We start from the raw sequence: 27,983 nt of genomic DNA on the forward strand, positions 1-27,983 counted from the left end.
TGTGTGTTCACCTTTTGCTGTACAGATTCATACGTATTGTTTTTTCATTCCTGGATCTGAATGGTGAAGAGTGCATTAGGTTATGTACGACTGCAAATTCTGAGCATTTATTTATTGTTACATTTTTTGGACTGGTCATCTTTCCTCCCAAAGCTTTATTTGAATTCTACTGTACTAAATGAGATACATTTTTGTCCCATAGACACATAGACAGACTCACAACCGCGATAATGAATAAGCAAAACTGAGCATTATTAAAACAAACTGCATTGACTTGCTCTTTACAGTTATTTTTTCACTGTTGGAATTTCATGCAATGATAATTACAAAGTTCTGTTGCGCAATTTCCTTGTATGGTTATGCATATATGCATGTATCTTAAGCCTGGCTTGTGTTTATTAAGACTGAGTGCAGTTATTTCAGTAGGCCCTTCATCGCACTAATTGATGAGCCTCTGTAGCTCCCGCCAAAGTGGTTCCAGTGGTTCAGGTAGTGGAAAAGTTGGTAAAGCTGGTTTCTCTTTGCCAAGCCAGGTGCCTTCGGAATTTTATCATGGTATGCTGAGTAAAACGAGCTGTTAAACCCTCCAAACATCCCAGTGATTGCCAACTCAAACTCTGAATGGCCGTAGAAGGAAGCGGGGTCAAATGCCACTGGTCCTTCGCAGGATTCTGCCACGTTGCCTCCCCATAAGTCACCATGGAGAAGAGCAGGGACAAGCTCCGCCTCCTTGAAAAACTGTGGGATCTTCAGCTGTGAAGATGGGTGCAATTTAATGTTTTATTAGCACACATACATGGCTATGATGAGGTGTGGAAGTGTACCTGAAGCTGTGTCCAAAGCTCTCTGGCTTCTCTATCTCCATTAGTTTCCTCCAGCAGGTTTAACTGAAGCTGAAGCCTCTGCCGTGTGAAAAATGTCACCCAGTCATCCTGCCATTCATTTTCCTGTTAGAGTAAACAAAAGCCACAATATAACACCATGTCCTACACATCAGGCTACAATGGCATGTACTGTATACTTGACCTGTGGTAAGTATCCACAACATGTGGTGGTGGAGAACCCAAATTTTTCCACATAAGCCCCCTCAGACTGACCAGCTCCTTTTCCTATTTACAGAGACAGCACTAATTAATTCTTCACATTCATCCTCAAATAGCAAACTCGCTTTAATAGATGCCATACCTTAATAAATCACAGAAACAAATGCCATTTTAGAGGTCCCACATTATGCTATTTTTCAACAATAAGTCTCAAGAGGTCCCACAAATGTGTGTAATCTAAAATCTAGCCTAGATGCTAGAATTTTGGTTAAAAGTACTTAAGTAAGCACTACTTTGAACACACTCTTTTGCATATTAATGAGCTGTGTTTGTCCACTCCTGTAGCCATACAGGCTTTATTTTAAGATGTACAGTACAGGTTTTGCTATATTATAATCTGCTTTTTTATGAAGTGGTGTGTGTGGACGCAGTGCGGGTTCATGTAGTTAGGGGCAGGTCAGAGGTGGTATGGCCATAATGAAATCTACAATTTGAGTGCCTATTCGCTCAAAAGTCAAGTAAACAAGTGAGGGACATTGATACTGTATATCATTCTCATGTTTGGTGCTGATAAATAGGTTTTGGAGATACATGTTTGTGACAAAAAGTCATTTTTGCATAACGGGTGACCTTTAAATCTTAATATTCAAAGTCATTGAGAGAGAACATCTCAAGCAAAGTTAACCAAAAAGCCTTCTGGTATCAAACAGCATGTTGACGTGTCAATATTTGCTTTTTGAGGTTGACATTACCAACTGTCTGCTGCTCTTTGTGCACTGTCTCCAGCTGTTTCTTATTGTGAAGATGAAGATCAGCCAGCTGCTCTCCAAGTATCTGTGAATATCTGCATGTTGCAATAAAGTTAATTAGACAGGATTTCATGAAGTATTGCCAAAATTAGAAATGTCTTACTTGTTTAGACCACGCATGTCCAAATGCTCCATAACAAACACACACCCTCCAGTATCCAACTCGAACACCTTCACAGGTTTGGGCACTCTGATAGTTTGTGTTTTTAGAATGGCCTCCAAACTCGCCATTTCCCCATCAAACATTAATTTAGCCTAAAGGGTGAGAATAAAACAGTCACAGCATGCACAGGTATTTTGCAACGGTGGTACAAACAGGTAACAGTTACCTGGCTCTTATGGTTTATCTTTACAAACACTCGTCCAGTATCAGTATCAAAACTCTGACCCTCGCTGATGCATCCACCGGAAGCCTGTCCTGCAGACTTTAACATGGATGTCCCCAACTCCTTCTTTAACTTAGCTTCCATTGCTAATTCTTGATGAGTTCTGAAAGCGATCCGCAGAAGAAATGCGGGCAGGAAAGGGGTGTGCGCAAAGGGCGTCGATCTTGCGATCTGTTACATTATATTCCGCTATGTTTATTTACAACGAAATGTCTCGACTGACCCGTCCCACTAGCACGTGACGCCACGCAGCACGGTGGGCTAACGGTTGACTCTATGAACACCTTATTTAAAGATATAAACAGTTTTAACAACCAGTTTACGTGTTTAGGCACTGTTTCGGTGACCTATTGCGTATTGGTTGTGTAACGGTACAATAGTCCTAATTAGCTAATAGTATTGGCACAGTATTTACATCTATTTTGGCCTTTATCAGTATCCGTAGTTTTAGCATCACAGAGCCCAATCAGAAACTGATTATTTTTCCGGTCTTGTCCAATCGTGACTGCGGTAACTGGTCACATGAGTGTCACTATGGTTACCCAGCAAAGCTATGTTTACAAGGACCAAGCTAGCATAGCTAAAGAGGCGTCGATGAGCTGCAATGGCGTGTGTTTGCTCCTTGGAGCTACTGGCGTCGGAAAAACCCTCTTGTTGAAACGTCTACAAAATATCCTTTTGCTTGGTTGTAATTGTAGAATAAAGGCGAGGAGATAGCTTGAATGTTTGTGTATGCCTTGTCATAACGGAGATGCTAACTAGCTAAAAAGGAAAAGCGGACTGTTTTCCTTAAAATATAATTTACGAAAACAAGCTTAAGGGTAATTTTTGATGTTGCTTTTCTTAACCCTTTCTTAACAGCTGAGTTTACATGGAGCTGGTGACGTGGACGCTCCTCCACATACTCTGCCAACCGTAAATAATAATTCATTCATTCATTCATTTTCTACCGCCTTTCCTCACGATGGTCGCGGGGGGTGCTGGAGCCTATCCCAGCTGTCTTCGGGCGAGAGGCGGGGTTCACCCTGGACTGGTCGCCAGCCAATCACAGGGCACACATAGACAAACAACCATTCACACTCACATTCATACCTATGGACAATTTGGAGTCGCCAATTAACCTAGCATGTTTTTGGAATGTGGGAGGAAACCGGAGTACCCGGAGAAAACCCACGCATGCACGGGGAGAACATGCAAACTCCACATAGAGATGGCCGAGGGTGGAATTGAACCCTAGTCTCCTAGCTGTGAGGTCTGTGTGCTAACCACTCGACCGCCGTGCCGCCCATAAATAATAATAACGATTACAATTAGCATTGATGTGTGTGTTTAGAGTGAATTCTTTTTTATTAAAAAGAGCTTACATCTCCACAGGTGGGAACCAACCTAACGGATTTGACCCTGAGGAGAAAGAAGCTGACAGTGCGGGAGCTTGGAGGCTGCATGGGCCCCATATGGCCCAGTTACTACAAGGATTGCTCCTCTGTCATGGTAAGTAGTACTTGTCATAGCTATTTAGGTAAAAAAATACACGTTAATTGAGTGTTATGGTTTTTTTTTTTTCAAGTTTGTGGTGGACTCAGCCAACATTGCTCAGGTGTCATCTTCATGTATCCAGCTGTTGTCTGTGCTGTCTGCTGAGCCTCTGCATAATGCCTCAGTGCTTATACTATTCAACAAGAGGTAACCTTCTAAATAAACATCACATTAGATTGCACAGGTGTACCTAATGTTGTGGCCAGTGTGGTACACATGTCATACGTGCCTTTTGTGTTTTTTTTTTTAGGGATATGCCTTGTACGATGAGCCTGGTGGAGATCCAGTCCCTTTTCCGATTGGATGACATCATCGCATCTGCTCCTCAGACTGTCACAACACTGGAGGTCAGTGCCCGCTCTGGGATGGGACTCCAGAAGGTGTTAAGCTGGCTGGAATCGGTCGCCATGCAGAGTAAATGACCATAAGTGACATTTTATATAGGCTTGAAGGAAACGTCAAGTCGGAAGAACAATGGAAAAATGGCACGTCAATTAAGTATATCGCTTAATTAAATGTTTTATTCACCAGTTGATTGCAGGGATGTGTAATGACTGTGATGCATGTCTACCATTGCGTAGAGTGAGCAGTTTAATCAAATGTGTATATTAACGGATTGCTCCCATTACACTCTTGGTTCACAAGAAATTAATTAAACTCATTTTCTAATTGATTATCATAAAACCTGAAGCAACACCCCCCAAGTTATATATTTTCTTAACCCCAATTTTAATCCCACATATGGTTTGCCAACAGAAAGTCCATGACTTATCAAAAATGAGCCCAGGCTAGTGTGTGACACCAGCAGTAGACACACAAACAGCTGAGTGTGCAGGAGAATTGTTGACAACACAAAACCAGTTGGAGATAATGGCAAAGTGCAACCACAACAACTTGTGTGTATTTTTAGTCACATGAGCCAATTAATAGCCTGAAAAAGGAGATTTACATGATATTAGTCACATCATGTCTATGCTGTTGAGAGAACCAGAGTGCATGTAGTGTGTAAAGGTTAGCGGGTTACGACACAATATAAAAAAAAGAGCCAATGGAGTTGCAGTTCAATTTGATATTTCCAGCCTAGTCCTAGTTTTCTGACTGTATTCTCTCCAGTTGAAGCGGTCCTCATAGGAAAGGGTTCTGATTGTTCAGTGCGGCCTGGGACCCCTGAGCACTGCCAGTAGAGAGAGGCAACAAAGGCTCAGGTAGATCCAAACCGGGCTGGCTGGGATGAGTGAATGACGACGGGAGGCTGGCGGGCTGGTGGCTGATAGGCAGAGGCAGGGAAGCGCTGTACGGAAGAGCGCCCTGCAGTGTGGTCGAGCCCATTTGATCAAGAGTTAGTCTGGTCTGGTCCACTTGGAATGGATTGCTGGTTGTCGGAGCAACTCCATCTTGAATAAAAAGAAAAGATAAGAAAATGTAAAATGGCTAAATTGTTTTTTTGTTTTAGCATTTGGTTATACAGTGGTTAAATTTTAAACATTGTAGTGTTAATAAAGTTTTTATTATGGCAACGCAGAAACTAATTCACATTGTCCAACAAAACTACAATAACACACCACAACAGTGCCACTGCAATACATAATACAAATAAACGTAAAAAAACTTAAGGCTGCACGCTGGTTGTGGTTAGCACACAGGCCTCACAGCTAGGAGACCCGAGTTCAATTCCACCCTCGGCCATCTCTGTGTGGAGTTTGCATATTCTCAGTTTTCTCCGGGTACTCCGGTTTCCTCCCACATTCCTAAAACATGCTAGGTTAATTGGCGACTCCAAATTGTCCATAGGTATGAATGTGAGTGTGAATGGTTGTTTGTCTATATGTGCCCTGTGATTGGCTGGCGACCAGTCACCCAAAGACAGCTGGGATAGGCTCCAGCACTCCTGCGACCCTCGTGAGGATAAGCGGTAGAAAATGAATGAATGAATGAAAAAAATGTAAGTTCAAAATGTGGTTACTTAAATATAAAAATGTATTCAAACTCAAATTTTTACAATAATGTACGGGTGCGTTGTCCACAAAATCAAGCAAGGGGTCTCTAATTAGCGCTGCACCCCCCCCACCCCACCCAAAAAAGCATTTACAGTAAAAATGTGGCTGTAGTCAACCTCCTTGTGTATTTTTCCCAAATGTGGCAGCAGCTGTATTTGAAATATTATGAATGGTCAGCATCAGCAGCTTTATCTGCCTCTGCATGCGCGTTAAAATGTTGCTTGTTGGTGTGTTAGTCATGTGTGTTACACTTGCTGTACTGTTTGTTTACAATGAGCTCATCAGCGGTGGTGATGGTGGCAGCATTTTGCTCCTTACCACTTTTACAACACTGGTTCTATTGCTGCTGTGTTGTGCAATATTCTTGTTAATAAGATATATGTTTCCGTTTCAATTTTCCTTTCTCATGTACTCCAAATCATTGTTCAAGCCAGAGTTGTAAATGTTGGTTCACAGTCACTCAGTTAATACCTGAAAGAAAGGGGTTCATGGTTGCGGGGTTAGATGGGATCAGAGTGTCCAGGTTCACCAAAGAGGCACCCGTGGGTCCGAGGAAGGCCTCTGGGGTATGCAGTGCTCGAGGGGTGGGCTCCACCAGGCTTTGTTTGAGTTGGGAGAAGTCATATAGCTCAGGGCTGTCTTCCCTTCGCCCGTTGATGTTCATCTGACCCCCGTCCATGGCCTCGTCGAACAGATCCCCATCTAAAAGGAGAGATTGGTTACACTGTGGAATCCGTTATGGCTCGGTTGTCGACATAAATAAAGGATTTTTGAGTCTACGGTTAGATTCTTTTGTTTTCATATAGTATTTTATACACTTATTTTACGGCGCTGTAGTGGCTAGACAATGACAGGTAACATTTCATACATTCATTCATTCATTCATTTTCTACCGCTTTTCCTCACGAGGGTCGCGGGGGTGCTGGAGCCTATCCCAGCTGTCTTCAGGCGAGAGGCGGGGTACACCCTGGACTGGTCGCCAGCCAATCACAGGGCACATATAGACAAACAACCATTCACACTCACATTCATACCTACGTATGGACAATTTGGAGTCACCAATTAACCTAGCATGTTTTTGGAATGTGGGAGGAAACCGGAGTACCCGGAGAAAACCCACGCATGCACGGGGAGAACATGCAAACTCCACACAGAGATGGCCGAGGGTGGAATTGAACCCTGGTCTCCGAGCTGTGAGGTCCGCGCGCTAACCACTCGACCGCCGTGCCGCCACATTTCATACAATCATCTAAAAAAAAATACACTGGCACATTTTGTGAGTTGCTGTGGTTGAATCCATTATTACTCAGAACTAAACAGGAAGTCACCGTGTGTAGATTTTAATCGTCTGCATAATGAGACAGTGGCTAGGCTGCTTTACCTGAAGGGCTTCCAGCTCGGAGAGGTTCTCTCGATGTTATATCTGATGGCAGTCGGAATGGATCAACAACAGCAGATGCTGCAACATTGTCACATGATCAGGCGTTAACTTATTTTTACGCTTGTATGACAGTTAAGAGTGGCAGGATGCTATAAGACACACTCACCTGTGTTGGTCGAGACACCCCATAGGTTGGAGGCACTGCTCTGCGGGGCATCCCAAGGGTTGCCTGTGGGCGGGCTGGGTTTCCAGGGTGGAGGGGGGCTATTGGATGTGGGCGGTACCATCCAGGGAGAATCTACTCTTGACGAGCTGCTGCTTCCATCTTTTAAAAGGAATAACGAGGATGACATGCTGCAGTTGGTAAAAGACGCAAATGCTAACACGCGTGGCAAAGCTCACCCAAAGGGTCCCAGGGGTCTGACCCTCCGGTACGAATAGATGCCTGGTATGAGGGTTTATTCCATGTATGGTCACTAGGAGGAGGATCTGAAGGCACTGCAAAAACATCTACAAGGTCCATGAAGGCGGTCTGGCAACATAGAAAAAAAACCAAATCACTAATAAATTAAACTAGTCGTCCTATCACATCATTTCAACACTATATTAATAACTGCTAAAGTTTCCTAAAATGGGCGGGTGCACAACCATGGCTAAATGCAACATCCTAAAGTTAAAAAAAACCCACAATTGTTGGCAGTGGCGTGGCAGCTTTATCTACCTCTGCTTGCGCTTTAAAACAAATGAAACAGTTACTGATTGTAAAAGTAAACTGTATTATGGAAAGCAGGAAGTGAACAAATGTAACAGTTACTGATTGTAAAAGTACCAGATGGAGGGGTAGGATTTAATAAGCTTTGTTTCTTCCTACTCCTTTTGGACATGTGGAACTGTGAACTGATTATGTGATGCATTCAATTGTAATCTGATGCATGTTCAAATGAAATTAAACCATTACCATAATGTTGCCTTTCTGTTACACTTAGTACTCTTGTTTACAATTACTCTTCAGTGGCATTACTGTGAGCTCCTACAACATTGGTTCTGATTGCTGCTGTGTTGTACACTTTCTCATGCACTTCAAATCATTCATTCATTCGCTCATTTTCTACCGCTTATCCTCACAAGGGTCGCGGGGGGTGCTGGAGCCTATCCCAGCTGTCTTAGGGCGAGAGGCAGGGTACACACTGGACTGGCCAATCACAAGGCACATATAGACAAACAACCATTCACATTCATACCTATGGACAATTTGGAATCGCCAATTAACCTAGCATGTTTTTGGAATGTGGGAGGAAACCGGAGAAAACCCACGCACGTACGGGGAGAACATGCAAACTTCACACAGACATGGCCGAGAGTGGAATCGAACTCGAGTCTCCCAGCTGTGTGGCTTGTGCGCTAACCACTCGACCACCATGCAGCTGCACTTCAAATCATTAAAGTTTAAAAATAAAACACAATTATTGCTTCCAATCAACCACCGATGGCTACAATGACAGCATTTATGGTAAGTATAAATACAAATCCGATTCCCATAAAAACGCCATCCACTCTGTGAGGTAATCCATCCATACCCCAAAGTTTCATACCCCGCCTTTAGACGCCATCTCACGTTTGCTCTCCTCCAAAGCTTTCCGCAGCATCGATTCGTCTCCTTGGCGACTGAGCTTCTCCTGTAAACAGATAAACACACATGGACGTCAAACATTTTAAAAGGAATGAGGAGTGAGCGAGACGAAACAATTTGTGGTCATAAAAGTAAGATGGGAGTTGAGCATCACCCGCCATGAACTCTTACAGTGCTTCAAGTTGTGTTGCAATCACGACAAAGAGAACAGGACGGTGCATTTGAGAGCACATATTCAATACAGTTTAATGCAATACAAGACGTTGATGGACTGTAGTGTAGTAACATACACCAGACTTGATGCAGGTGTTTATTATGTTATTATTTACCTCACAACAGGCACAATAATAACATCATAATAATAAAAATAGTCATCATCACGACTCTTGTGGCTTACAGCCATCTGTCTTTCAGCTGAAACTCTGAATCCCTGACATCACTTCCTGTCCACGTCATTGATGATTGTATGTATTTTTGTATTTCAGATACTATTAAGAAGGGGGTAATAGTTCTTTTAGAGTTGGGACACCACGGAAAGATCCCAGTCAGATAAGTGACACTTCATACTCAACAAGCAGGATCAAAACTAGCAAACTGCTGTCAGTGCTGCTCAATATTTCTAAAATGATGCATTCAAGTGCATCATCATCTCTTGGGATGCAAGTTGCAGCTGCATTCAGGGAGACTTGTAAATCACAGCAAACACGTGCACAAAGTAGGTGATGTGTACAAAACCAAACACAATGTTTTTCACCCGGGAATAGGATGCAATTAATTATCTTCAATATTTCAAGTTAATTAACATAATAAGGTTTAAGTGTGCAGCATTAGGGTGAAATGTTTGAAAGGGTACATGACTGCAAAACGTTTGGGAACCACTGCCTTTAATGGCTTATTTTCTCTAATTATATATACTACATTGTGTAATATGAGTGTAAAGGTAACTATAGGGTTGTTATTTCATGTTTAGATGTCTCTAATAATGGTAAAAATCGCATTTCAAAAGTTGTAATCAGGTTTTCTATGCTCTACGAAAATAGTCTGTATATTTATATTGAATGCACTTATCGCAGCCAATTAAGCGTGATAAATGAGGGATTACTGTACATCAGGGGTGGGCAAACTACGGCCCGGGGGCCACATGCGGCCCACCAAGGGTTTGAATCCGGTCCGCCAGTTGCTTTCTAAGTATTTCAACTTCTAACATACAAACTGGCAACATGACTTGCAAGTCGAATGTCTTCATTCATTCATTTTCTATTATCCTCACAAGGGCCTCTTGCCCCAGCTGTCTTGGGGCAAGAGGCGGGGTACACCCTGGACTGGTCGCCAGTACAAACACATACAAACAAACAACCATTCACACTCACATTCATACCTATGGACAATTTGGAGTCGCCAATTAACCTAGCATGTTTTGAATGTGGGAGGAAACCGGAGTACCCGGAGAAAACCCACGCATGCACGGGGAGAACATGCAAACTCCACACAGAGATGGCCGAGGGTGGAATTGAACTCGGGTCTCCAATTTGTGAAGCCTGTGTGCTAACCACTCGCAACACCGTGCAGCCCCTAAAAGGTTTTATTTCCTTTTGTTTACAAATGTGAGTAATACGAATTTAAAATTCAATATAGGGGTGTTATTTCATGTCTAGAAGGCTCTAATAATGCTTAAATATTCATTCATTTTCTACCGCTTATCCACAAAAAGAGGGTTGCCGGGGCGCTGGAACCTATTCCAGCTGTCTTCGGGCGAGAGGCGGGGGTACACCCGAGGGTGGGATTGAACTCGGGTCTCCTAGCTGTGAAGTCTGCACGCTAACCACTTATCTGCCGTGCAGCCTGTCAGATATCTTATTTAGTAAAAAAAAACACCTTTACAGATAAAATTAGACAAATAATTCAAGGAAAATTATAAACATAAAATAGTGTGTGTGTTAAATATATGTTCTGGCCGCCCGGACAATTTTGTTAACTCAATGCGGGCCACAAGTCAAAATATTTGCCCACCCATGCTGTACATCATATTAACTGCTTTTACACAGAAATCCTGCAAAATAGCCGCATCCGAGCTGCCTGTGCCTTTTAAGCAGCAAAGGCGAAGTTATTGCCAGGACAGTATGTACGCAACATTGCGGAACACCCTTACACACAGCCGCTATCCCGCCTCTGTTTTTACAGAACAGTGATATGGAAAAATGCCGTCTTTTACAGGCAGTACATAAGGAGCCACAACCTCCCAAGCAGGAAAATAGCCAGGTTGACATTGTGAAATGCCTCTGCTTAATATTGTGACTGGTGTCGTACCTGTTCGTGCGTCTCCTTGCTCATGTTCATTGCTAACTTCAGCTGCGTGTCCTCATCCATGTCCATTGTGGCCGGTGCAGGCTTGACAGGCTGTGAGAGGCAGAAAAGCAAAAAATAAGTAGATAAGGTGTTTGTACGTAACTTTTAACACACATTTGCATACAACCTCACCCATTTTGAACTCCCTAAAATCTCACACCAATGAGGAAAACACATTGATTGGTTAAGAGAGGAGAGCTACATGATCCATGTTGACCAATATACACTATATGGACAAAAGTATTAAAAGTAAATTAAATAGTAAAACTAATTGGATAATTATGCACAATGTGTGTCTCAATACTTCTGTCCACATAGCGTATCCCATCTCTGCCCAGGAGAAAGAGGGGAAATATGTTTGTTTCCTGGACCCTGAGTGTATGTGTACCTTATTGACCTTCTTGCTGGGGTTCATCTGCAACTGGCTGTTTTCATCGGGCTAGGGGTCATGGAAAAGTCAGGAAAAAGTTGAGGTTGTGATACATTGGCGTGATGAGCAAAGATGATTTATTATTAATGACGCTGCCCTCGAGTAGTGCAGTGAAGACAAGGGCGGGCTACGCGTCAGGCTCTGAGGTGTGGATCGATACACACTTCCTGTCTGGCACAGCCTTCACAATGATGGATCAAAGTGCCATTAGTGGCTGAGTCAGAGACAAAGATGTTCTGTTCTCAGGCAATGGTTGGCATGCATAAGCGAGGTTTAATGCTTTTGCAGGAGAGCTGCAGCACGGTTGTTTTTCTATAAGGCGTGTGAGCCACGTATGTACATACTGTACATTAAATGCTGTCTGTACAATGTGCTGTGAAAAAAAACTTTCATTCAGTCATTAGTTTTGTTCAGTATCTTTATTATTTTAGTCTGACTTGCCCCTAACAAAACTCTTTTGTTCTAATGTACTTCTGAACCTTTGTTAAAACTTTGCATTAAAAAATGGATTTCAAAATGAACAAAAATTTAATTAAACAAAGACATAATTGTAAAAAATATATTTAAAAAATGTAATTAAAAATGAAAAATATACTGTATGTTTTTTAAAAAATTATATATTTTTTTGATTAAATATTTGTATTTTTATTATATATATATATATATTATAAATATATATGCATATTTAAAATAAAATTCCCTTTACACACTTGTTCTGTTGTACCTTTGAACCACCACTTTGCATATTTTTTTTCAAAGTGAAAAAATAAAAATAAAAATATAATTATCGGAAATACTAAATACTAAAAATACTAAATCTAAAAATATTTTTTAAATTTCAATATCTATATGTTCCTTTTTTTCAAGGCAAAGGCAAAAATAAAATTTCCCTTACACACTTGTTCTCAAGTACCTTTTAACCATTAAGACTTTGTATGAAAATGCTCATTTAAAAGTGTAAACAAAAACAACATAACCCACAAGTAAATTGGAGTAAATTGAAAAAATATATATTTCAAATTTACAATTAAGGTAAAAAATAAATAAATAAATTATTGACCAACAAACACATATAGACAAACAACCATTCACACTCACATTCATACCTACGGACAATTTGGAGTCGAATGTGGGAGGAAACCGGAATACCTGGAGAAAACCCATGCACACACGGGGAGAACATGCAAACTCCACACAAGCAGAGAATCGAACCCAGGTTTTCCTGATCTCCTGACTGTGTGGCCAATGTGCTAAGGCTTTTAAAATATCAAATATAAATAATTAATATACTCAACATTTGAATACATTACAATTACTTATTATTCTGTACATTGAAATTATAGTCCAAATAGTCCAAATACTTTTGGACCTAACTGTATTATTTAAAATGTTGCAAAACAATGGAAAGTTACAGGAAGGTGGCTTTCCAAGCTAAATGGAATGTAGCCCTGTTTCAAGTCACTCCCATGCACTGTTTGACTATGTAAGACTTTTGCACAGTGCTATGTATATGAATATACATTATACGAGTCCCGTATATGTATATGTGGGTGTGTGCATGTGTGCGATTTCGACATACATTTTCACTCTCCTCCCGGCTCATGGCCAAGGCCAGCTGCAGCTGAAGCTCCTCCTCTCCGCTGGTGGTCGGCCGAGCTTGCTCCAAGTCTGGCGCGAGTCGAGGGGAGTAAGAGGTGGCTGCGGAACCAGAGGAAGGGAGAGAAGAGCGGAGGGGATTGAGTTTTGAAGGATGGGCGATTGACAGATGGAAAGTGAAAAAGAGGCCGTAACAAAAATGCTTTGGCTTCTCTTTTGGGGTCAGAAAGGCGCTGGTACACACTTTGCATGTTAATTTATGTTCCATGGCTGGTTGTTTAGTATCTTTGTTGCTGTTACTTGACACACTGGGCCTGCACTGAGAACAATGCTGAGCCTGTGCAGAGAGAGCTGAAGGGGGGGGAAGACGAATGGAAGGGGAATTGGAGCGGGGCCCATCGAAATACGGGTGGGTTTCCAGAAAATGAGTTCAGGTTTTTGGCTGAATAGCGGTCTAGGTGCCATGATTTGATTAATGGAGCAGACAGCACTTACCGGCACACTATCAGATCAGATTAAATATTTTACCCGGATATTGTCGCACCATCGAACCATGCGGACATGGTATGGCCACTTGTTTCCACTGGCACACCTTCAAGCTTTCAAATATGCAAGGAACTCGTAATGTGTAATGGTGGTGATGGTGGTGGCTTTACAGGAACAGGAAGCAGTAAAACAGTTAGACACCATCTGCAGACATGCTCCGCTACTGCTTTGTATCTCTCAGTTGAAAAACACATCAAAGTCTGATGGGTCTGAACTCCTGTTTCAATGGCAGTGTTGTAATAATGCTGCCCAGAGGAAGTCTACGTAGATGCAGCTCAAAATAGTCCACAGATGATGTTGCATTAGTAGCCTTTAGACCAGGGTGTCCCAACCTTTGAGTTATTGCGGCCAATCCAAGCATCTTGATAACTGAGGATACGTGAGGTGGAATGATGAAATATGAATGGTCATATTTTTAGGCCTTTTGTGACTGAGAAAAAAGTTTTAGATCAACTCATGAAAAATAGGAGCAAAAACTAAAGTGTCTTATATTTTTGTTGAGTGTAATTTTGTGATGACTGAATTTCTGAAGTAGGATTCATTACTGATAAATGGAAATTTTCCATCAAAAACCTGTTTACAACCTCCAAAATACAATTTTTAATATTATAAGAGCCCTCTAGACATGAAATAACACCCCTATTGTCACTTATACCCCCATATTATGGTAATATGGTAATGGTAATGGTTTAATTTCATTTGAACATGCATCAGATTACAATTGAATGCATCACATAATCAGTTCACAGTTCCACATGTCCAAAAGGAGTAGGAAGAAGCAAAGCTTATCAAATCCTACCCCTCCATCTGGTACTTTTACAATCAGTAACTGTTACATTTGTTCACTTCCTGCTTTCCTAATATATTTTTTTTATTATTTTTACTTTTTATTTTAAGGTTCAAGACTCTTCATCCTTGTATTTAGCAAACATCAACTGCTTGTATTGTTTCTTGAATTGGCTCATCGTTGTGCATTGTTTGAGGGTCTTACTCAATCCATTCCATAGTTTGATTCCACATATTGAAATGCTATGGCTGTTTAACGTTGCACCCAATATTGTATACATAATAAAATCAGCCCTTTAAGACATAAATACGATTCCTAACTGTGTGTGTTGGGATGAATGGGTGCCCCGGGGGGCTGAATGACAGGACAGGAAGTGATGTCAGGATTTAGAGTTGACTTTCAGTTTGACCTGTGTTTTTTATTGGGGACTACTATTGTTAGGGGTGTTTCGATACAATATTGATATCAGTCCAATATCAGCAAAAAATAAATAAATAAATCTAAAATCTCTCTGATATTGGCTCTCAGATACAAGCAGTCGATCCCAGACCGGATAGAGCCCACGTGATCACAACAACAGCGATATAATCACGGAGATCGAGCGACGTTGGCCGTTTGTTGTTGCAGCTGAGTGCAACACTTGTCGTGCACAAGTCTCCGGTGCTGGCACAGAACCGGGGACGTTTAATGCAACCAAACTCATCACACATTTGAAGCAGCACCACATCGATGGATCATGTCGGTGGTGAGTAAAGTTGGCTTTAAAAGCTTCACTGCTCGCTATAGTACGCTTACCTGCCACTACATCGTGCATATTGCGCTCTGTTCGCGTAATATCACTTGACCAACATTCCACACTACAAAATAAGCCATAAAAGTATAATTATTGTCTGCTGTGAGATAATTCAGACCTGTTGTTCTGGCGTGCAAGTCTCAGTGTGTGTCTCAGCGATCATTACTGACACCTAGTGCCCAGTGTAGAACACTACAAATCATCAACTTCTTTGAAGGCCAAAAACATGCTAGGTTAATTGGCGACTCCAAATTGTCCATAGGTATGATTGTGAGTGTGAATGGTTGTTTGTCTATACGTGCCCTGTGATTGGCTGGCCACCAGTCCAGGGTGTACCCCACCTCTCGCCCAAAGACAGCTGGGATAGGCTCCAGCACCCTTGTGACCCTCGTGAGGATAAGCAGTAGAAAATGAATGAATGAATTTTCAAAAAGTACATATAATGCCATTTTTTTCATATAATGCCATTTTGCTTCATTTCTTTATAATATTGTTTTTCGTTTCTTTTTCAGTTGCTGCCATTTCATTGTGGAAACGTTTATCAAAACAAACAAATCTGTAACTGCAACACAACAACACAACAGCGTTCCATTTGTACGTCAATCTTGGTAGACATGATCCCGTACCAGCTCGAAACACGATCATTGAAACAAAACGAGACGAAAATCAACCGGCCAACTTCGCACCACCAGAACTGATTTGCTTTTTAAAACATAATGAAACAAAATGGCATTAAATGTACTTTTAAATAAAAACCCTTTTTTGTTTCTTTACTTTATTTAACTTACAAATGTGTCTGATCATTTTGCCTGACCCTGTATTTGTATTTTACTTCATGTAGCCATTTTTATGCTGGATAGAGTGAAACCACAAAGTTCTAAGTGACGACCGTATTTGTTTCAAGATGTGGTTCCCAACAAATAATTCCATACTCATGACTCATACCTTAAGTATAGGATGCCCATCCCTTGTTTTAATAATGGCTCATTTACTTTTTACACGTGCATGGCTGTTAAGAAGCTCACCTGAACTGTCACTAAAGGTTGTTTCACGGTGACAGTTTTTTCACATGATTTCCATAATGGGGTGGGGGTGCTTAATCACACGTGGCATCCAGTTTGCTCGGTTTTGGGTGCAATGTGGGCCTCATGCCTTTTGTAAAAATGCAGGTCAGCTGATTGTATACGGGAGAATGACAGGAATGCAGATGTCTGACAGTCAGTGGAGGGTCAAAAGCAAAACTCTCCTTCATCAAGCAAGGCAAAAAATAAAAAAATATGTCTAGCATAATACTGTTGTGGCCATACTCCAGCTAAAACCCAACTCTTACTTCCGAAAGTTACTTCCTGTTCACACATCTGGAAGACATTTATTCCAACACACACATGCACAAGTCTTATTTCTGTCTTAAATAGTGAATTTTCTCTTATTATAGCTGCTATATTGGATAATATGAGTGTAAAGGTGACTATAGGGGTGTTACTTCATGACTAGAGTGCTCTAATACTGGTAAAAAATATATTTAGAAACTCATAAACAGGTTTTCTATACTCCCAACTACAAATCGTGGTCAGGCCTGGAACCAATTAACCGTGATAAACGTTTCTCCTGTTCCTTTATAATGTGATCTGAAGTGTATTTGAAAAGTGTAAGTTCTAAATGGCCCCTGTACCAGACATTGGACACCCCAGTCCACACAAATGTACCCCAGGTGTTCGGATTCTAGGGTGACTGTTGGAAGGGAAAATCAAAAAGGATGATGACTGCTACTCACAGTGCTGAGAAGGTGAGCTCCTGGACGGGTACGTCCTGTAATGGCTGGTCTGGCCTCCTGGGTACGGAGGAGGCAGTTCTCCATTGTAATACTGGACTCCCACCATACGCGACTTGGTCTTCAACGCCTCGCTCCTCTCCTTCTTAAGCTTTTCTGTGTCCTTCAGCAGAGCGACCAATCTCTTAGCCTTCTCTCGGATGTGCTGCCCTTGATCCTGTCCATCCCGGTCTATGTACTGGAAGTCTTTCAGGGTCTGGATAGAGTGGATGTTGTCCTGGCACTCCTGCGCCACTCGCTCCGAACCAGTTTTCACCAGGTAGTCCATCAGGCCGAGTGCCTTGTAAACGTGGCGCCAGTTTTTGCCGTGGTCGTTGAGCCGCCTCCAGATCATACCCATGACCTCGGTGAAGGCAATCATGTTGTAGGTCAGGTCAGCGATTTCGGCCATGAGTGAACCGGAAGCGCCCCAGGGGTCGTTGGAGGTGGCCTCTCGCACTTTGATCTCGGCCTCTGTGTAGTTGTTGACCACATTTTTCATCTGACGGCGTATCGATGAAGTCTGCATGGCGGCGGTGGTGTTATTAACACAAATGCTCCGGTGGCGGAAAAAACGGGGACCGGTTATAGAGTGTCCTCAACAGTGTGTGAGAAATCAAACGTCCAATCCAAATTCAGTGACATCTACAATGGTGTTCCTGTTTGGGAGAGAAACAACCGATTAGTATTGGGTCACACATTGCAACAACAGGAAGTGACTGTGGGATTTTTAAAGCACAGAAAACCTGTTTACGGCCTTCTGAATGCAGTTAACATTATGAGAGCCTTCTATACATAAACTAACATCCCTATAGTCACATTTACATTCCTATTACCCAATATAGTCGACATAATAAGACTGTCAGTTGCGGTAAATGTGTTCCCAAGCATAGCAGAGTGAGTGATGGACAGGAAGTGACTTTGCGGGCATTAGCATCCAGAATAAGGGCCTGGCTTGTAGTGATGAGTATTTCAGCTCTTTCAGGAAGCCGGTTCTTTTGGCTCAATTCCCTAAAAAGAATCAATTCTTTTGGCTCCCAAATGGCCCCTCAGATTTTTTTCTGGTTTAAATTGATTTACAACCAAAATATGTGTAAAATGAATTGGCTTTGTTTATATGCTCAACATGGAACACATGACTACAAAATAACAAATAATGAAATAAACAACAAAGACCCATTTCGATTGGACAAAAAGGTCCAACCTTTTTTAAAATTTTGTTTTAAAATTCATTGTGCGACTGCAACTTTGTACTATGAAACTCAACACCTGAGCTTGTCTTTCTTCATGGACATCACAAAGTAATTGTATTGCAAAACACAATGCATGGTTTCCAGGCTTAGTCAGTCAGCGTTCAGCATTTCAACGCACTTTCCTTCCTTGAAATAAATACTTTATTGTTCAAGGCCATATCTGAGTGCAGGAACTAGGTGAGCTGTTTTGTGTTGCTGTACAGTGCATTACTTTGGCACGCACTATGGTCGGGTCAATCTGTGTCAAATAAACTGGTAATTGACATTTGTTGTTTGGCTCGATAAATACTGTATTTGGTTGGTTAGCTGGTGAGTGTCAGAAATAATTTAAATAATTTTGGTTCAAAATCAAGTTTAAGTTAATTTCCACTCCCTTATACTGAGTCACCATGGACGAAATGATACATTACAAACCTGAAATCAAAGGCACCGTCCGGTGGTGTGTCACAACACGATTCGTACCGGAAACACAATCGGTTCTGCACATGCGCCTTTTTTCCTATAGTATATGTTACAACATTTTATGCAAATTATATGCATATGAGATAGCTACGTCTCGTGACTTCTAAGAGGGCCAATAGCTACTTTTCTTACTCAGACGTTGTCAACAGTGGTCCAGGAAGCCGTGAACCAGGAAGTCGCCTGCTAATTAGCAAACTCGGAAAAGCAAAACAACGGGGGAAATGTTTTTTTTCGAACCATTTACATTTCTGCCATGGTGTACGTACAGTTATTTATTGACTAAGGAAGATATTTTGGATAATTTTGTAACGCATATTGGACGTCATTATATTACCCACACAGGTGTGTAGCTAATGCTTGCTACTGCTAGCGAATTTACCTATAAGATATACATATACAAACAATTTTGTTTAACAACCTTTAACCCCTTAAACTGCAGGAATTGAAAAAGGTGTTGACAGCAGAAATAACAACATTAAACCACAAAGTCACACGCCAAGAGTGCACCAGTCGGTTATGTGGGTGGTGACATCATCAGTTTCAGGTAATGTACTTCCTGTTACTTCGCCGACTGTTAAATACACATTAAAAGCAATAATGAATAACATTCACAGTGACGTAAAACAAGGAAATTGGTTCGAAAATGTGGGCTTGGGCTTTGCACTACACCCTTATTTAGACGTATCATAGTAACAAGACAGTATAAACACGTACTCAGCTGCAGTTGATACTGTATAAGTCATACAATTCAACCCATATGGGTAAGAATTCCTTCAGCAAATTATTAAGATTGATTAGTGAGCTGTTGAACCTCCTATAGTGTGTCCAATGGTTTCCATGAGTGTCCTTTTGGACTGGGACGTTGCGTCAAATGGGTCGATACGTGAACTTTCTCACCGTGACTCAGCTTCTGTGTTGTGTCTTTAAACAAAAAGTTAAACCCTCGACTTTGAGCAAAACAAAAATAAATCCATGTTAGTTCCTCCTTCCTCTTACCTTCATGATATGGCAGCGTCAGGCTCCCAAGTTGATGATGATGAAGAGGAGGAGGATTTGGCTGCTGCAGGAAGACCAAAATGTGCCTCTGCCTCTAGGCATGTCCTGACCGGACTATGAAGTGTGCAGAAATAGCTTTATAGATCCAAACTCATAAGAAATATATCCCAAACTCTACTCTTATGGGAATCGGAGCTGTGAGGAGACAGGTCTGACACCCCTCCTGTCCTGAAAACACAGCAAAGTGGAAGGAGGAGGAGGGGGAGGGGGAGGGTGGCCTGCATAGTGCCTGCAGAGTCAGACTTAACCCTTTCACTACCTCATGCAACACACACACAGATACTGCTTGCAGGTCATAACATTAGGTACACCAACACTTCATAATACTCACTTTTGAAAGTGTTGGAACTGCACTTTATCGTACAGAATTATGCTGTTTCTAATAATACTTGTGGTGCAACTAAAAGCTGATGTCTATCATCGGTGTACAGTGGTGTGTACACAGATCAGGAAAGGGGCAAACACCCATTAAAACATAACTTAACTGTGGTTTATCACACCTGCGTTGAAGTGGAAAAGGTTATAAAGCCATCTCTAAAGCTTTGGGACTCCAGCCAACCACAGTGAGAGCCATTATCCACAAAAGACGAAAACATGGAACAGTGGTGAACCTTCCCAGGAGTGTCCGGCCAGCCAAACTGACCCCAAGAGCAAAGCGACGACTCATCCAAGAGTTCACAAAAGACCCCACATCAACCACAAGAAAGACACTGGACAGAAATGGCCTGCGTGGCAGACTTCCAAGATGAAAACCACTGCTGAACAAAAATAACCTTAAGGCTCATCTCAATTTTACCAGAAAACATCTTGATGATCACCAAGAAAATACTCAACAATTGGAAGGCGTGTGTCCCATTACATCTGGCATAAAAGTAACATTGCATTTCAGACATTCAAAACATCATACTAACAGTAAAATATGGTGGCAGTAGTGTGATGGTTAGGGGATGTTTTGCTGCTTCAGGACCTGGAAGACTTGCTGTGATAAATGGAACCTGGGTTCTACAGCAGGGCAATGATCCAAAACACACCAGCAAGTCCAACTCTGAATGGGTGAAGAAAAACAAAATGAAGACCAAGTCCTGACCTAAATCCTATTGAGATGCTGTGGCATGACCTTAAAAAGGCGCTTCATGCTGGAAACCCCTCCATTGTGGCTGAATGACAACAATTCTGCAAAGATGAGTGGGCCAAAATTCCTCCACAGCGCTGTAAGAGACTCATTGCAAGTTATCACAAACACTTGATTGCAGTTGTTGCTGCTAAGGGTGGCCCAAGTAGTTATTAGGTTTAGGGGGTAATCACTTTTTCACACAGGGCCATGTAGGTTTGGAGGTTTCTTTGTCCCATAATAATAAAAAGTTTCATTGTGTTTACTTGCGTAATATTTAAATGTGTCTATAATTGTAATTGACTGTAATTGCTTTGTCACCGATAACACAAAGGTAAGATGTCAGTGTTTTCTTCAGATAGTCTAGCATATATATATACCTACATTTGATTGGTTTTTAGCATCTTTAATATACAAATCCTTCAATACGTCCTTCAATGTTTCTGTATGCAGCCCTCGCTGAAAAGGAGTTTGGACATATGAACACAGTTCATAAAGTGTAGATCTTCAGGCCAGGGGTTGGTGACCTACATCGCGTGGGCCGTAAACATATCACGACAGCACCCCATTCTGTCTGCCATGCATTTGTGAGTATGTAGATGCAACTTTCAGGCAATTATTACAAGTAATAATAGCAAAAAATAATAAAATAGTAACAAAGTACAGACAGGAACAGGGAAGAGAACTAACTGGGAGTGGCTGTCGAAAAAACAATTACTGTATATTCCAGATGGACGGGCCTCAAGCTGCATCCCTTTTGTTTTGGAAGCTATAAAAATAAAGATGGCATAGATTTGATGATAATATAAAAGATTATGGCTGTAATGCATTCCAAGAAGCAGAGATTTATCCCACAGGGGAGTTCAGCTGAGAGCCTCATTTCCTTGTTCGGCAGAGCCATCACCGAGTCTTCACTTATTTATTATCACTAATGGCACGTTGTCTGAAGTCACGGCCTTATGCATTATACAGGACCTTACAGTATATTCAGCTGGGATTCAACCTAGTAGTGCGTAGGCATCTCTACATGCTGCATTTGAAGCTTTAGGGCCAAGAACAGTTGCAGGGGTGACTGGTAAGTGTGCATGGCTGAGCAGGATATACAGGAAATACCAGCTCCACCTTAAAAAAACAAAGTCACAAGTGTTGCAAATGTCAACAGGTTTAATGCGGTAAGGATATTATTAAGAAGCAGAAACAGGAAAAGATAATTCTATTGTGATATTAAAATACGGAGTGTGGTAGCTCTTTTGGTGTGTAAAGTGTTATGTATGTGTGTTGCGTTTTGACTCTCAGTGATCAGGTCAGTCGAGCTCAACTTCATAGCTCCGGTCCCCGACACTCCCTCCATCTGCCTTGGCGCCCCACGTCTTTATTTCTTCTGAAAACAGATGCCTGAGCATTCTTTGTTTCCCAACAAAAGGCCTGCTGAGGTCAGGACAAGGAAGGCAAGGGAGGGGTGTGCAGACAAAAGGGGGAGGAGAAAGTGTGCGAAGGACACATAAACAGAAGTTTTCCCTTTTTTTGTAATGTGATTTTTGTGGTGGGGCCGCACGGTGGTCAAGTGGTTAGCATGTTGGCTACACAGTCAGGAGATCAGAAAGAACTGGGTTTGAATCTCCGCTTTGGCATCTCTGAGTGGAGTTTGCATGTTTTCCGTGTACTCCGGCTTCCTCCTACATTCCAAAAACATGAATGTTGGGTTACTCCAAATTATCCATAGCCTGTCCAAGGGTGTATCTTGTCTCTCGCCCAAAGACACCTGGGATAGGCTCCAGCATATCCCCGGCATAGTAAATGAATGAATGGATTTGTGTGGTTAAATTGTAAAACATGACTCCCATGTCACTCCTGTTTCTCTGCTGCCCTCTAGTGGCTGTAAATGGTAATGTCGCCTTGCAAGCAGAATTGTGTTCAAGTGCATGTTATGTAAAAATAAAAAAACAGCATATTTCACCATATTTCTAAAATATGAGACAGTTAAATCTACGCATGACATTTGCACATAAATGCAGCAAAACAAATATTTCTGAAAATTGACAATAAAAATTGAATAAAAAATTAAAAATTCACAATAAAACTGTCATTGAACTTCCAAAATGTTCAACTTAACAGATAACAGTATTTTCCCAAAGGTCTTGGTCATGGCGGGAGAGCGGTTAGCGCGCAGGCCTCACAGCTAGGAGACCCGAGTTCAATCCCAGCCTCGGCCATCTCTGTGTGGAGTTTGCATGTTCTCCCCGTGCATGCGTGGGTTTTCTCCGGGTACTCCGGTTTCCTCCCACATTCCAAAAACATGCTAGGTTAATTGGCGACTCCAAATTGTCCATAGATATGAATGTGAGTGTGAATGGTTGTTTGTCCATATGTGCCCTGTGACTGGCTGCCGACCAGTCCAGGATGTACCCCGCCTCTCGCCCGAAAACAGCTGGGATAGACTAAGTGGTAGAAAATGAATGAATGATGATCTGAAACATTTAAGTGTGACAAACATGCAAAAGAATAAGAAATCAGGAAGAGGGCAAACACTTTTTCACATCACTGTATATAATGTGCAGTAAAATATTGCAAGTACTTGCTTTTTGTATGACAAGTTTTAATAGAACAGACAGTTGACTTCAGTGGAATTACTGGATGAACAATGGCCGCCTGCCAATGGCCTGGCTCAGAGCCTGTTGCTGATAAATCGTCATTTTTGGGGGAGGAGCTATTGTGAGTTGTGTTACATCTCCACTAATACTTATTTCATAAAATTCCACTGATTTGTATAAACAAATGATACATCGTCTCTCAACGCAGCTTTTCTATATTTACTCCGGGCCTTGCACCCACTCACTTTAACTGCCAGCTATTAGTCTTATGTGTGACGCCCTCGGTAGGCTGGACATAAAACATGATGTAATTATATCTGAGTCGTTTATTTTCCCAAGCACAAATAGTTCATTAGGAGGAGGCAATAATTGGAAGAGGGGCTGGTATTTCCCTAGTGGGACATTCCTACAATTTGGTGCCATTTGCACCCCCCCTTGTACATGTACATGTACATGTACATGTACATTATGTACATGCTATGTTTTGTGTAAGTCATGGAACAACATCACTTGTCTGTGTAGCATTATTGAGTGTGCATACAGGGAGTGGGGTTGCTAATACCCAATCAGTGGCTCTACCCAAGTTTTTTAAACACTGTCCCGCAAAAAACATTAGATATTACCAATGCTGTAGAAAACCTCGCTCTAAAATGCTAATGTTTCTTGAGAAACTTGGGACTGTCCATCTCTACTTCCAGATCGGATTCAGGATCCAACACATGTGACTGTATGTTAAAAGCAGAGTGGGCGTGCCTGGAGGCGGGCCGTGAGTGGAATACATTAAAACAGGCAGTTTTTGCGGGGAACCACGGAATCCAAAGAAATACAGCTGAATAGGTGCAGATTCTGGAAAAAACTAGAGAGCTTTCTGTGCTGGTTATTGTGTGTAGCTGCTCTATAGGAGCCCACAACTCAATACAAAGGGCAGAAAAACGAGCATATTAACTTACTCCTCCATTATCACATCTCCCCACTGCTACTCACCTCTTCCTCCCAACTACAGTCGAGCTTATCATCTTATCAGCCAATCAGTGGCTATGTTTACATGCAGTAAAATAACCGTATCATAACGGGAATATTAGCAATAACCCGGTTGTGCATGGCCATGTAAACACCAAAAACCCTTTTGAAAAAACAAAATATGTTCATATATTCCGGTTTTTGAAAAAACAAAATATGTTCATATATTCCGGTTTATGAAACCCGAATGACGTTCTCCGTGCATCGCTGTTTTGATCGTGATATGCCAACTGTTTACAATTACCATGTATACAGGAATAACCCTGTTTGCTGAGGCATGTAAACGGGTTATTCCGAATGTTTCAGAAACCGGAATGTAGTTTACATGACTGCATGTAAATGTAGCGACTGTCCACTACAGGAAGTGACAGATTGTTGTTTTTTTTACTCCCAATAACTCAAGCACAAGAAAACCAATGCATAAAAACAGATTTGATGAAAAGACAACTCACATACAGAAACTATAAAGTTAGAGATGAAAAAAATAATCACACTAAACATGACTGTAATTCATTTAATTTGACATCCCTAACATTAGCTATCACTTAGTAAACATAAGATAATGATATAAAACTGCAAGTACATCTTGTAGGAATTAGAATTCCATTCATGTCTTTACGGTGTTCCCTCTTCAGACCCTTTTTTTTTCCTGAGGCGAAAGTATCCAAAATGACAAAGAAACAAACACGATGTCATAAATAATTGATGTTGTAGCAGCACACTGACGCTGTGGAAAAAAACCCTCCTTATCATATTTGGTGAATCATAGCGCACAGAGTGAGCTGTTTCTCTCTGCAAGTCGTGATCACTGCAGAGCACGAATTGATTTTTGTGTCACATCATTAGGTACACCTGCAGTGGTTACTGCATCATAGTGAGAGATGTTTCTAATACTATGCTAGTGAAACTAAACAAGGTATCTCATTAGATTGTGACGACAACATAGAGTGTAAAACAGACAATGATGCTCAGGTGTTTCATTCTTCCCGTATCCATGACGACATGGATGCGGGCAATTATCTCAGTCTCCTCGACTGACCCATAACGAGACTGCAAAACACTCATTACGTGTGAACTAATCAGACCGAAATCAAACTGGAAGACGAGGGCTTCTATAAAAGGAATGTGTTCCCTGGATGACACCGGATGACGCAAAAAAGTGGGTGTATAAAAAGCCCACACTCCGCTCCGCTCAGCGCACACATGGGGAGACAAGAGAGCCAGGCTCACAGATTCTGACACCGATGTCCGGCACCGAACACTGAACAAAAGCCGAAGATGAACACAACTGAGAAGTTCCACCTTCCTGTTGATGGCGTCCTCGAAATGTTCAACACCTTCAGCAGACATCACCGGTCTCAAAGCCCGACTCTCACGCCTGTCCTCCAGCAGCAGCACCCAAAGGTGTTATCAAAGACAAGCATGGGTCTCCTGGAGACAGTGAAGGGGCGCTGGAGGCAGCAGGACAAGAGAGCAGTGGCCAGCGTCTCCAGTGACCCGCTCCCCCACAGGTGTGCAGCTGCGCCCTGCAGCACGGGCGCGATCAAGTCCAGGAACTGTCACAGAATAGTGGTGCTCGGTGCACCCCGGGTGGGCAAAACCAATGTGGTCAGGCGCTTCTTGGGGGAAGACTTCCAAGAGCAGTATGAACCCACTGCAGAGGACTTTCACAGGAAGTTGTTCCACATTGGAGGGGAAACCTACCAAGTCGACCTCCTGGACGCCTCCATGGAGAGAAACTTCCCGGCAAAACGGAGACTCTCCATACTGACAGGTGAACATTTACTATTCAATGCTAAGTAAATATATAGTAGTATCATTATTTATTATATTATTGTTAGTACTGAGGGCTGCACGGCGCTCGAGTGGTTGGCGCACAGACCTCACAGCTAGGAGGCCAGGGTTCAATTCCACCCTCGGCCATCTCTGTGTGGAGTTTGCATGTTCTCCCCGTGCATGCGTGGGTTTTCTCCGGGTACTCCGGTTTCCTCCCACATTCCAAAATCATGCTAGGTTAATTGTCCATAAGTATGAATGTGAGTGTGAATGGTTGTTTGTCTATATGTGCCCTGTGATTGGCTGGCGACCAGTCCAGGGTGTACCCCGCCTCTCGCTTGAAGACAGCTGAGATAGGCTCCAGCACCCCCCACGGCCCTCGTTAGGATAAGCAGTAGAAAATAAATGAATGAATGAATGTTACTATTGATAGTATCAATAGTAGTCACAATTATGGTGAAAGGTTATTATTGGTAGCAGTAGTATTAAATATTTTTGTAAAATGATTGGTCACTAGATTTACATTATATATTGTCGTATATAAACCAAAATATAATTGAATATGACATTTGTTATGTATGTTATACAATATTGATATTGTAGCATTGCTGGGAGTTCTTCCTGCTTCCCAGCATGCTTTGTGGCACTGCTTTGTAATGTTTTATAATTAAAATTATAATTATAATTATAATTAAAGGGCTATCCGCCAAATTTTTATTGTATGAATTCCCAGAATTTGCCCATAAGATCGCCTCTATAGTTTTAATTTTTGTTCGACATGAAAGTCAAACATTGACACTAAAAGTACCAATGTTATGATGATATCCAGAACAAAGTGTCCTTAGTCATTCTTATGCTGATCACAGACACTAGAGGGGATATTTGCACAGCATTTGAGGACTGCTATGATATGCACTGATGCTTCACTTCAATCCTTTCTTGAGTGTTGCAAATGTTCTTCTCTCCCCAGGTGACATCTTCCTGCTGGTCTTCAGTCTGGATGACAGAGAGTCCTTCAGTGAAGTTTGTGAGCTCCTCGGTGAGATCAGAGCTGCAAAGACAAAGCTGCTGAAGTTCAAACGCCCGGCGAGATTGCCAGTGGTTGTTTGCGGAAATAAAGCCGACCTGGCCGCTCAGAGAGCTGTCAGCCGGTCCGAGGTCGCCGAGGCCCTCACTCAGGATATCACGTTCGTCGAAACGTCTGCCAAGCGCGGCACCGGACTGGAGGCCGTGTTCAAGGAACTTGCCATCATGGGCGGCTTGCCCGACGAGACCAGCCCGTCGAGGCATCATCTGGTCTCCATGGTCACCTACCAGTCTCTGTGTGCGAGCCAGTGGGGTCGCAGGCGGAGCCGCACGCCCTGCGCCGTCGTGGACTCCTTGGTGCGCCGGCCCAGCTTCGGCAGCGACCTGCGACTGGTGCTTGGATCAAGCACCAAAGCCAACAAACCCGAGAGGTGTCAGATTCAATGAATTATGATCACCTCTCCAAAGAAACCAATTGTAGTAGTATGCTGCAATGTTGTATTATGTAAGGAGTTATACTCTGTAGCACCTGGCTGGACCAGTGCGTTCCTACTTTTGTATACACGTCATTGTGCTATAATAAACATTTGTCGCTGTG

The 27,983-nt window shown here is 42.1% G+C and overlaps 4 protein-coding genes across 11 annotated transcripts; 2 read left to right on the top strand and 2 right to left on the bottom strand.

The window, feature by feature from the left end:
• Positions 1–27: 27 nt before the first annotated feature.
• fn3krp (fructosamine 3 kinase related protein) lies at positions 28–2,601 on the bottom strand. Its single transcript, XM_058048302.1, has 6 exons — positions 2,182–2,601; positions 1,956–2,107; positions 1,796–1,887; positions 1,027–1,109; positions 825–947; positions 28–753 (listed from the first exon to the last, which is right to left on the bottom strand). Exons 1-6 carry the CDS (start codon positions 2,320–2,322, stop codon positions 415–417), a joined length of 930 nt encoding a protein of 309 aa, XP_057904285.1. The 5' UTR covers positions 2,323–2,601; the 3' UTR covers positions 28–414.
• arl16 (ADP-ribosylation factor-like 16) lies at positions 2,296–5,202 on the top strand. The gene is made up of 5 exons (XM_058048304.1): positions 2,296–2,908; positions 3,098–3,153; positions 3,613–3,729; positions 3,806–3,921; positions 4,025–5,202. The coding sequence occupies exons 1-5, from the start codon at positions 2,761–2,763 to the stop codon at positions 4,194–4,196; spliced, it is 609 nt and encodes a 202-aa protein (XP_057904287.1). The 5' UTR covers positions 2,296–2,760; the 3' UTR covers positions 4,197–5,202.
• On the bottom strand, positions 4,278–20,041 carry epn3a (epsin 3a). Of its 4 annotated transcripts, none has more exons than XM_058048290.1 (11): positions 19,802–20,041; positions 17,055–17,749; positions 13,138–13,256; positions 11,517–11,567; positions 11,090–11,179; positions 8,745–8,828; positions 7,555–7,684; positions 7,319–7,477; positions 7,153–7,230; positions 6,243–6,473; positions 4,278–5,168 (listed from the first exon to the last, which is right to left on the bottom strand). In XM_058048290.1, exons 2-11 carry the CDS (start codon positions 17,617–17,619, stop codon positions 4,900–4,902), a joined length of 1,776 nt encoding a protein of 591 aa, XP_057904273.1. In that variant the 5' UTR covers positions 17,620–17,749; positions 19,802–20,041; the 3' UTR covers positions 4,278–4,899. The 4 variants fall into 4 exon arrangements, with proteins under 4 accessions (XP_057904273.1, XP_057904275.1, XP_057904274.1 ...); XM_058048292.1 differs by having other exon boundaries at positions 19,703–20,041; XM_058048291.1 differs by lacking the exon at positions 19,802–20,041 and adding an exon at positions 18,758–18,922.
• Positions 18,915–27,983, top strand: rasd2a (RASD family member 2a). Of its 5 annotated transcripts, none has more exons than XM_058048298.1 (4): positions 18,915–19,147; positions 19,245–21,559; positions 22,269–26,357; positions 27,330–27,983. In XM_058048298.1, the coding sequence occupies exons 3-4, from the start codon at positions 25,862–25,864 to the stop codon at positions 27,830–27,832; spliced, it is 999 nt and encodes a 332-aa protein (XP_057904281.1). In that variant the 5' UTR covers positions 18,915–19,147; positions 19,245–21,559; positions 22,269–25,861; the 3' UTR covers positions 27,833–27,983. The 5 variants fall into 5 exon arrangements, with proteins under 5 accessions (XP_057904281.1, XP_057904280.1, XP_057904282.1 ...); XM_058048297.1 differs by having other exon boundaries at positions 19,245–19,349; positions 20,373–26,357; XM_058048299.1 differs by having other exon boundaries at positions 19,245–19,349; positions 20,826–26,357.

Source organism: Doryrhamphus excisus, chromosome 15 (assembly GCF_030265055.1).
Source record: "Doryrhamphus excisus isolate RoL2022-K1 chromosome 15, RoL_Dexc_1.0, whole genome shotgun sequence".
Lineage (NCBI taxonomy): Eukaryota > Metazoa > Chordata > Actinopteri > Syngnathiformes > Syngnathidae > Doryrhamphus > Doryrhamphus excisus.

What these genes read in the sequence shown, in the direction of transcription:
- rasd2a (XM_058048298.1), top strand. Translation starts at nt 25,862, where the DNA reads ATGAACACAACTGAGAAGTTCCACCTTCCTGTTGATGGCGTCCTCGAA. An exon ending in GAGACTCTCCATACTGACAG is followed by an intron (nt 26,358 to 27,329) that starts GTGAACATTTAC and finishes TTCTCTCCCCAG; the next exon opens with GTGACATCTTCCTGCTGGTC.
- epn3a (XM_058048290.1), bottom strand. Translation starts at nt 17,619, where the DNA reads ATGCAGACTTCATCGATACGCCGTCAGATGAAAAATGTGGTCAACAAC. An exon ending in GCAAGGAGACGCACGAACAG is followed by an intron (nt 8,829 to 11,089) that starts GTACGACACCAG and finishes ATCTGTTTACAG; the next exon opens with GAGAAGCTCAGTCGCCAAGG. An exon ending in GGGTGTCTCGACCAACACAG is followed by an intron (nt 7,231 to 7,318) that starts GTGAGTGTGTCT and finishes ACAATGTTGCAG; the next exon opens with CATCTGCTGTTGTTGATCCA.
- fn3krp (XM_058048302.1), bottom strand. Translation starts at nt 2,322, where the DNA reads ATGGAAGCTAAGTTAAAGAAGGAGTTGGGGACATCCATGTTAAAGTCT. An exon ending in CAAAGAGCAGCAGACAGTTG is followed by an intron (nt 1,110 to 1,795) that starts GTAATGTCAACC and finishes CTCTGTAAATAG; the next exon opens with GAAAAGGAGCTGGTCAGTCT. An exon ending in AGCTTTGGACACAGCTTCAG is followed by an intron (nt 754 to 824) that starts GTACACTTCCAC and finishes CCATCTTCACAG; the next exon opens with CTGAAGATCCCACAGTTTTT.
- arl16 (XM_058048304.1), top strand. Translation starts at nt 2,761, where the DNA reads ATGAGTGTCACTATGGTTACCCAGCAAAGCTATGTTTACAAGGACCAA. An exon ending in CTTGTTGAAACGTCTACAAA is followed by an intron (nt 2,909 to 3,097) that starts ATATCCTTTTGC and finishes CCCTTTCTTAAC; the next exon opens with AGCTGAGTTTACATGGAGCT. An exon ending in AGGATTGCTCCTCTGTCATG is followed by an intron (nt 3,730 to 3,805) that starts GTAAGTAGTACT and finishes TTTTTTTTCAAG; the next exon opens with TTTGTGGTGGACTCAGCCAA.